This window comes from Centroberyx gerrardi, chromosome 7 (assembly GCF_048128805.1).
Source record: "Centroberyx gerrardi isolate f3 chromosome 7, fCenGer3.hap1.cur.20231027, whole genome shotgun sequence".
Classification (NCBI taxonomy): Eukaryota; Metazoa; Chordata; class Actinopteri; order Beryciformes; family Berycidae; genus Centroberyx; species Centroberyx gerrardi.
In genome coordinates this window covers 33,333,559-33,343,558 of record NC_136003.1, presented here as the reverse complement: position 1 = coordinate 33,343,558, position 10,000 = coordinate 33,333,559, and the positions used below count along the sequence as shown (strand labels likewise).

Here is a 10,000-nt window from a genome sequence, read left to right as displayed (position 1 = left end):
TTTTCTCTGAATCTTTGCTCTCCAAACTTCACCTCCGCTCTTTCTGGTCTGTGTTGCTCGTGGTTAAATCTGGCAGCCAACGGGTTAATTTTACACGCGGCCGTCTGCTGTGTTGGCTGTTTCCACTGCCGACGAGCGACGCTGACGCTTTTTCATGCTGCATATTGCATCTTTTCAGTGAGTGAAGTGAGGCTTGTTTGTCGTTCATACGGTGAACGGCCTTTCTTCTGTTCATTTTACTAGGCTGCATCTTCTCAAGCTTCTTTCTTTCTTTCTTTAGTTCAACAATCAAGGAATAAATGAAGAGGTGTAATCCAAAACCTTTCAGATCCCCAAATATGAGCTGAGGTTCATCATTTACTCTCTGATCTGTTGGACTGAGGCAGTGACAGTCCATGCTGAGCTGCCAGCTCCTTTTCTTTATTTCACGAGCTGCAGACTCTTCACACTCTGATGATGAGCAGCTGCAGTGTGGAAGGATACTGCAAACATCACAGCAAAACCACAAGTCCTTATAGTGATGTCATAAGAGATAAAAACAAATAACAACAGAACAATAAAGTCACTACTGAGGAACACAAACACACTGTAAACCCCTATTAGGAATATTATCGTCATACCATAGGTGAAAATACCATAAAACACAATAAAGTCTCTCTATAGATTACCAAAAGGAATATTATAGGAATATTATAGTGATGCTACAGGAGATAGAAATACCGTTATTTACTATACGGCCCATTTCATATATTAGACACACTGAAATACCCTAAACACTGCAGCAGCACTGTAGATAAACAGTTCTATACGGACCACAGATACTATAAGTCACTATAGAAACTTTAGGAGATAAAAAAGTACCATGAAGTATAATAACATCCCTGTATATCCACAGTTCTGAGCTTCTGGCTCTTTACTGAGTATTTCCACTCCTTCTCCTCCTCTGCATCTATCTGCCGGCTGAGTCTCTAGTTACTCTGCAGAATAATATTTTACATCAAAACATACGATGAGCTCATAAAATATGCGTTGCGTTGTTAGAGTTTAAACTCCAACAGTATATTTCTCCTTTACTGTACTGCTGCTTTTACTTAAGTTAAGGGATTGGAGGACTTTTCCCACCGCTGACTATAGGAATATGCTTTTTCTGTAGTGTGTGTGTGTGTGTGTGTGTGTGTGTGTGTGTGTGTGTGTGTGTTGGAGGTCGGACCGGGGAACGATGAGGTGGCGTTTCCTCCTCCTCCTCCTTTCTTCTTTTCTTCCTTTCTTTCTCCCTGAAAGACAGATTGCATTCCATCCTCTTCCCTGTAAAAAAAAAAAAAAAGAGAAAAAAAGGGAACAGGCAGACACATGGATAATGTGAAGGTATCTGCAGTGTGTGTGTGTGTGTGTGTGTGTGTGTGTGGTGGGGGGGGGGGAGAGAGAGAGAGAGAGAGAGAGAGAGAGAGAGAGAGAGAGAGAGAGAGAGAGAGGAGGGGTGAATTAGAGGCTTGCTTGGCCGGCTTCAGACTGTGCAACGTGTCTGCTGCTCCGTCAGAGAAACAGATGCCAGAAACTCCTCTTTACTCCTTTCTTCCTTTCCTTCTCTCCTCTCCTTGTTCCTTGTCATCCTCTCCTCTCCTCCTCTCCTCCTCTCCTCCTCTCCTCCTCTCCTCTCCTCTCCTCCTCTCCTCTCCTCCTCTCCTCCTCTCCTCTCCTCTCCTCTCCTCCTCTCCTCCTCTCCTCCTCTCCTCCTCTCCTCCTCTCCTCTCCTCCTCTCCTCTCCTCTCTCCTCTCCTCCTCTCCTCCTCCTCTCCTCTTCTCTCCTCTCTCCTCCTCTCCTCTCCTCTCCTCCTCTCCTCCTCTCCTCTCCTCCTCTCCTCTCCTCTCCTCCTCTCCTCCTCTCCTTCATAATATCTACTCTCAGTATAATTACAGTTCACCTGCAGCCCGGCCGGCGCTGCTCTCAGGGTTTTGGGGGAGGAAACAAAAGATTCTGCGATATAAACGTTTATTTGGACTGGAGGGAAAAATGCCGTCGCAAAAATAAAGGCTTTTATTATTTAGTGCCAATAACAATCATAATGTCTGCAAACCCACAATTGTGCAGGTATTTCAAAACAGACCAGACTGCAGCCACTCAACATCTGGTTCTGCCATCAGACAGAGGAGCGCTTTACTACCTGTCTGTCTGTCTGCCTGTCTGTCTGTCTGTCTGCCTGTCTGTCTGTCTGCCTGTCTGTCTGTCTGTCTGCCTGTCTGTCTGTCTGTCTGTCTGTCTGCCTGTCTGTCTGTCTGTCTGTCTGTCTGTCTGTCTGTCTGTCTGTCTCTCTGTCTCTCTCTCTGTCTGTCTCTCTGTCTCTCTGTCTGTCTGTCTGCCTGTCTGTCTGTCTGTCTGTCTCTCTGTCTCTCTGTCTGCCTGTCTGTCTGCCTGTCTGTCTGTCTGTCTGTCTGCCTGTCTGTCTGTCTGTCTCTCTGTCTGTCTGTCTGCCTGTCTGTCTGCCTGTCTGTCTCCATGTGTTTTCTTGTTGACTGAGCAGCTAAACTGCAGTTCACAGTTCACGTTACTAAAATTTTAACGGCCGCACCAACTGTTCCAACGGAGATACAAGGTCCAACTTAAAGGGGAATGTCTCCCATGTCCAGAGTCCACATGTCCAGAGTCTACATGTCCAGAGTCCACATGTCCAGAGTCTACATGTCCAGAGTCTACATGTCCAGAGTCCACATGTCCAGAGTCTACATGTCCAGACTCCACATGTCCAGAGTCCACATGTCCAGAGTCCACATGTCCAGAGTCCACATGTCCAGAGTCTACATGTCCAGAGTCTACATGTCCAGAGTCCACATGTCCAGAGTCTACATGTCCAGAGTCCACATGTCCAGAGTCCACATGTCCAGAGTCCACATGTCCAGAGTCTACATGTCCAGAGTCCACATGTCCAGAGTCCACATGTCCAGAGTCTACATGTCCAGAGTCTACATGTCCAGACTCCACATGTCCAGAGTCCACATGTCCAGAGTCTACATGTCCAGAGTCCACATGTCCAGAGTCCACATGTCCAGAGTCTACATGTCCAGAGTCCACATGTCCAGAGTCCACATGTCCAGAGTCTACATGTCCAGAGTCCACATGTCCAGAGTCTACATGTCCAGAGTCCACATGTCCAGAGTCCACATGTCCTCCACATGTCCAGAGTCCACATGTCCAGAGTCCACATGTCCTCCACATGTCCAGACTCCACATGTCCAGACTCCACATGTCCAGAGTCCACATGTCCTCCACATGTCCAGAGTCCACATGTCCAGAGTCTACATGTCCAGAGTCCACATGTCCAGAGTCCACATGTCCTCCACATGTCCAGACTCCACATGTCCAGACTCCACATGTCCAGAGTCCACATGTCCAGAGTCTACATGTCCAGAGTCCACATGTCCAGAGTCCACATGTCCTCCACATGTCCAGACTCCACATGTCCAGACTCCACATGTCCAGAGTCCACATGTCCAGAGTCCACATGTCCAGACTCCACATGTCCAGAGTCCACATGTCCAGAGTCCACATGTCCTCCACATGTCCAGAGTCCACATGTCCAGAGTCCACATGTCCTCCACATGTCCAGACTCCACATGTCCAGAGTCTACATGTCCAGAGTCCACATGTCCAGAGTCCACATGTCCTCCACATGTCCAGACTCCACATGTCCAGAGTCCACATGTCCTCCACATGTCCAGAGTCCACATGTCCAGAGTCCACATGTCCAGAGTCTACATGTCCAGAGTCCACATGTCCAGAGTCTACATGTCCAGAGTCCACATGTCCAGAGTCCACATGTCCAGAGTCCACATGTCCTCCACATGTCCAGACTCCACATGTCCAGACTCCACATGTCCAGAGTCCACATGTCCAGAGTCTACATGTCCAGAGTCCACATGTCCAGAGTCCACATGTCCTCCACATGTCCAGACTCCACATGTCCAGAGTCCACATGTCCAGAGTCCACATGTCCAGACTCCACATGTCCAGAGTCCACATGTCCTCCTGTGTCCCGGCTCAGCTCAGTCAGTGTCTTCCCTAAAGCTAGAAGCTGACCCTTGAATCTGTGATGTCACTGTGATGTAACACCAGCTCTGCTCCACTGACAGCGACCGGGACTCTGACTTCATCCACCCATAAGGTTTCTGTGACTTCTTGCACCTGAATCGGGTTTAGATTCTGGTTCGTGCCTGTTAGCAATGCTGGAATATAAACTTCACTGTGGTGACGACTCAGCTCAGCTTCAGTCACTGCTGCCCAACAGAGCAGCTGCTGCTGTTACATCCCTCACTTTAAGAGAAGAGAAGAGATGAGAAGAGATGAGAAGAGAAGAGATGAGATGAGAAGAGAAGAAAAGAGAAGAGAAGATGAGAAGAGAAGAAAAGAGAAGAGAAGATGAGAAGAGAAGATGAGAAGAGAAGAGAAGAGATGAGAAGAGAAGAGAAGAAAAGAGAAGAGAAGATGAGAAGAGAAGAAAAGAGAAGAGAAGATGAGAAGAGAAGAGAAGAGATGAGGAGAAGATGAGAAGAGAAGAGAAGAAGAGAGAAGAAGAGAAGATGAGAAGAGAAGAAAAGAGAAGAGAAGATGAGAAGAGAAGAGATGAGAAGAGAAGAAAAAAGAAGAGAAGAGAAGAGAAGATGAGAAGAGAAGAAAAGAGAAGAGAAGATGAGACGAGAAGAAAAGAGAAGAGAAGAGAAGAAAAGAGAAGATGAGAAGAGAAGAGATGAGAAGAGAAGAAAAGAGAAGAGAAGAAAAGAGAAGATGAGAAGAGAAGAGAAGATGAGAAGAAAAGAGAAGAGAAGAAAAGAGAAGATGAGAAGAGATGAGAAGAGAAGAGAAGAGAAGAGAAGAAAAGAGAAGATGAGAAGAGAAGAAAAGAGAAGAGAAGAGAAGAAAAGAGAAGATGAGAAGAGAAGAGAAGATGAGAAGAAAAGAGAAGATGAGAAGAGAAGAGATGAGAAGAGAAGAGAAGATGAGAAGAGAAGAAAAGAGAAGAGAAGAAAAGAGAAGATGAGAAGAGAAGAGAAGAGAAGATGAGAAGAAAAGAGAAGAGAAGAAAAGAGAAGATGAGAAGAGAAGAGATGAGAAGAGAAGAAAAGAGAAGAGAAGAAAAGAGAAGAAGAGAAGAGAAAATGAGAAGAAAAGAGAAGATGAGAAGGGAAGAGATGAGAAGAGAAGAGAAGAGAAGAAAAGAGAAGATGAGAAGAGAAGAGAAGAAAAGAGAAGAGAAGAGAAGAAAAGAGAAGAGAAGATGAGAAGAGAAGAAAAGAGAAGAGAAGATGAGAAGAGAAGAGATGAGATGAGAAGAGATGAGATGAGAAGAGAAGATGAGAAGAAGAGAAGAGAAGAGAAGAGAAGATGAGAAGAGAAGAGAAGAGAAGGGAAGATAAGAGAGAAGAGAAGAGAAAACAAGAGAAGAGAAGAGATGAGAAGAGAAGATGAGAAGAAGAAAAGAGAAGACAAGAGATGAGAAGAGATGAGAAGTGAAGAGAAGAGAAGAGAAGAGAAGATGAGAAGAGAAGAGAAGAAAAGAAAAGAAAAGAGAAGAGAAGATGAGAAGAGAAGAGAAGAAGAGAAGAGAAGAGAAGAGAAGATAGAGAAGAGAAGAGAGTGGTTTCCTACATTTCCCAGAATGCCTTTCACCAACCCCCAGAGAAGGAGCCTGAACTTGATGCTTCCAGTCAAAGGTGGGCATCGCTAGCTAGCCAACTAGCTCGTGAACACTGGGACGTTTCTCATCCTCCACCCAAACCCCATCCTGTCTCTCTGCTGCAGTGCATTCTGGTCTCTCTCCTGCTCCTGCAGTGCATTCTGGTCTCTCTCCTGCTCCTGTGGTGGAGAAACTGGTCTCTCTCCTCTTCTACGATGGATTTCTCCCTGTATGATTGTTGAACGTCTCTCGGTGCAAAATGGCGGCTCTAGAAAGAAGCCCTCGCTCTTTGATTCTGAGGGACTGACACCAAAACCTGACGTTAACCGCTGATGTTTTACATCCTGAAACATTTTCTCATATCAAACTCCACTGTAGCTGCTGGAAACATCTGGAGGTGACGTCACCTCGTCTACGATTGGCCGGTTATCCACCGAGAAGAAAAACACTACAAACTACTGGATGGAGACAGAGATGGAAGGAGCATCACCAACAGCTGATTTTAAGAGTTACAGAGTTTTAGGAGAGTTTTTCCTTTACGTGCGTCTAGACAGCGAATCGTAAAGTTCCTGATCTAAACATAAACGAGTCCGATCTGATCTTGTAGTTTTAAAGCTGTTTGGTGAACTCTGATTAATAATTTATCACCAAACAATAATATCCAGTCCGCTGCTCTACTTGTTCCTGAATATTTAGTGGATAAAAGCAGGTTTTCAGTGTTTTGTTGTTGAGGTAAAACCAGACGAAGTTCCCCTCCTGTCTATCTGGAGAGTTTCTGACAGACCGACAGAAATGTTTTTAGGATCTGAACTCATGGATCACAGGGAGGAGCATGAAACCATGTCAGGCACATGAGGATCGGGTCTTTAAAGGAGAAAAATAACCCATAAATTAACGCTGTTCTGCTTGACTCCTACATGTAGATTTTGATACAGCAGAAGAGAAGCTGACAATCTGTGTGAACAAACACAAACAGAATCAAATATATGAATCCTCATGAACTGTATGAAAGTATCGTCCGTCTTTCCACTGCGACCAGGAGAAATGTCGTTAAACTAAAACTGAAACTAAAGCCGACGGTGTCTTGCCTGCTTTGTAAAATGAACTACAGTAAAATAACGGCGCTTGTGTGTTTTCAGGTTTAGTTTTGGTTCAGAGCGGGAGGCTCTCAGAGCGTTCAGTGAATTCACTTTGAGTCCTGATGAACCTGAGGCCGGTACTCCTGAATGAAGGGACTGAAATGAAACCTGCAGTGAGATTTCAACATTTTAAAGACTGAAACTAAACTCAGACTAACAAACAGGGCTGAAGGCTAAAACTGTAGAACAATTTGAACAGCTGGAAGACGAAAACTGCTAAAACTACAACAAGTTTAAAGACTAAAATCAATCAAAAGTCTGAAAACTGAACCTGAACTAAAGCTCCAACCTGTTTAAAGACTAAAATCTAAACCCCAAACCAACAAACAGGCTGAAGTCTGAGGTGAAAGCAGCAGAAACTGAAACAGGAATAAAGTGTGGATGGGAAGCCGTGGCAGCGGAGGAGGAGAAGGAGGAGAAGCCGATCCTCCCTCCTTCCCTCCCTCCGACCCTTGGCTCTTCAGGATCGGGTTTCCTCCTGGTTTCCCAAAAAAAAAAAAAAAAACCCCTCTGATCCAAACTCCAGCCCTGCAGTTATGGAAGGAGGGACCTGCTGTGTGTCTCTTTTTTTTTTTTTTTTTCCTCCTCCTTCTCTCCCTCTTTTCTTTTCTTTTTTTTTTTTTTTTTTTTTTTCCATTCTTGTCCTCCCTAAACGTGAGCGGGTGTCGCCCGGCGGCCGGCGCCTCCCCGCCGCCCGGCTGCCATATAAAAGCCCTGGTGAGAAGAGAGTGTAGGCAGTAGGGAGTTTCTGTGGGGTCAGGAGCAGCGTGCAGACGGACCGACCCACCACCCCTGTATGATTGGAGTGTAGCGGAAAGAGAAAAACAACAACTTTTTTCCTCTCTTGCCTCAAAGAGTCTACATGTCTAGCATCTAGACATGTTCAGCTTTGTGGATTTGCGGCTGGCGCTGCTGCTGAGCGCAGCGGCGCTCCTGGTTAGAGCGCAGGGCGAGGACGACCGTAAGTCTACTGGAGCCTCTTCTTCTTCTTCTTCTTCTTCTTCTTCTTCTGCTGCTGCTTCTTCTTCTTCTTCTTCAAACCCTGTTTTTTTTTTTTTGGATCTTCTCTCCTGCCGGTGTGGACGGCTGGCTGCTGAGGTCTAGAGAGAGGAGAGAGGAGAGAGGAGAGAGGAGAAGGATGGAAGGAAACTAGAAATAAGAAGATTCATACGCTTTATTATAGGCTTTTCTCTCCATGGTAGACTTAATGATTAACAAGATAGATAGATTCAAACTTGTGCTTCTGCAGCTTGTATGTGCGTAATGCATTGGGCATCTTCAGCCCACTCCCCCCCCCCCCTCTCTCTCTCTCTCTCTCTCTCCCTCTCTCTCTCTCTCTCTCTCTCTCTCTCCCTCTCCCTCTCTCTCTCTCTCTCTCTCTCTCCCTCCCCCCCCCCCCCTCCCATGCATGCAGAGCGAGTCTCTGCAGGTTTGCAGGTCTGTCCTCCAGGCAGCAGGACAGACAGACTTCAGTCACTTCAGACTTTAGACTCCAGCCGACTGTTTTCAGAGAAGAAGAAGAGTTTACGCTTCTCTCTGCTTAAAAAGCCCAGATCCTCTCTGTCACACTTCTTACTCTGATGCACATCATGAAGCGGAGACTTACTGCAGCCTAGAGCCGCTAGACGGAAAAGAAAAGAGTTTTAAATTCTATATTTTGGACAGAAAAGGTGTTAAAGTGTGCAGCTGGGACAGAGGACAGGAGGGTAAAAGACTCTCAGCAGATGGAGGGAGCAGGAAGACTGATGTGGCAGCAATTCACCACCCGAGGCCAAATGTTGAGTTGGCCAGGTGAGGGAGGGAGGGAGGGAGGGGGGGAGGGAGGGAAAAGAGAGGGAGTAGGAGGAGGAGGAGGAGGAGGAGGAGAGCAGGCGTAGTCTTGTCTGCTGGAAACATCTGACCTGCAGGCTTCATCACATCAGCAGCTGCTCACCGTCCTACAACAGCTTTACACAGTTTTAGACCGCACACAGATACTTCAGAGTACACACTGAGTACACACTGAGTACACACTGAGTACACACTGAGTACACACTGAGTACACACTGAGTACACACTGAGTACACAGGAACAAAGGACTATGGTTTTCCTGTAAAGATGAAAATAAGCCACTTAGTTTGAGAAACAAGAACCAAGAAGCTGGAATTTTTTTTCCAGATGCTTTCTTTGTCTGGAATGGACTCAGCTGTCTGCCTGTGTCTCTCTCTCTCTCTCTCTCTCTCTCTCTCTCTCTCTCTCTCTCTCTCTGTCTGTCTGAGTCTCTCTCTCTCTCTCTCTCTCTTTCTGTCTGTCTCCACATCTGGCAGAGCAGCAGATGTGGCTCCAGGTCTCACAGCGCCACCTGGAGGCTGTTCAACCCCCCCCCCCCCCCCCCCCCCCCACCCCACCCCTCCTCTTCTTCTTCTTCTCTCTCTCTCTCCCTCCCTCTCTCTCTCTAATTGAAAACACATGCAGACTTTCCATCGCTCTCTGCCAAGCCGACACTTTCCAGTTCTGCTGAAGTGGTTTGAGAGGCTTCGTTTCCCCTCTGAGCTCAGCGCTGTGGCATGCTGGGAGATTTACAAGTCCTAACGGTCCCGGTTCGTCCGATTCGGCCCGGTTTGTCCCGATCCGACCCGGTTCGGCCCGGTTTGTCCCGGTTTTCGCTGTGAAATCCCCCTGATTGTGTTCGGGCCGGATCATAGAGTCCGTAGAGGTTTTGTTCCGGTCTGAGAACCGGTCCGCTGATGTGAGAACCGAAGGAAAAAAAACGAAACCAGCCGGAGGCTCTCGGTCCGCGCGGGACCAGGATTATTCTGTCCGATCCGGTCCGGGCCGAAGCTCCGACGTCCCGAGCTTCACGGCCCGGCCTGGCCTCTTTCTGGTCCGATTCTGCGGGTCAGGAACCGAACTGAACCCGTTTCCAAATCCTCCGGCACACCGTCACACACCTGGTGTGACGTCACTGCTGCGTCTGAATGAGTTTATTACTATTATTAGTAGTAGTAATATTTATTATTATTATTTTTTTTTTAATATAATATTTTATAATTTCATTACAATAATAACGTATTTGTTAACTTATTATAATTATTATTATTTAGTTAGTCAGTTTGTCTATGGAAATCATGGGAGAGAGAGAGAGAGAGAGAGAGAGAGAGAGAGAGAGAGAGGGAGAGGTGGGGGTGAGACAAAGGAGTGTATGGCTTCAGATAG

At 46.6% G+C, this 10,000-nt stretch overlaps 2 protein-coding genes across 2 annotated transcripts in view; one reads left to right on the top strand and one right to left on the bottom strand.

Annotated features, from left to right (window-relative positions):
• The window catches only part of LOC139910014 (protein NLRC3-like), a 305,613-nt gene that overhangs the window by 236,416 nt on the left and 59,197 nt on the right, over positions 1 to 10,000 (bottom strand). The window lies entirely within an intron of this gene.
• Positions 7,602 to 10,000, top strand: part of col1a1a (collagen, type I, alpha 1a) — a 26,887-nt gene continuing 24,488 nt past the window's right edge. Inside the window, exon 1 of the mRNA XM_078284954.1 lies at positions 7,602 to 7,766. Coding sequence (XP_078141080.1) covers positions 7,685 to 7,766 — 82 coding nt within the window. The 5' untranslated portion in view covers positions 7,602 to 7,684. The remainder of the gene's footprint in view (positions 7,767 to 10,000) is intronic.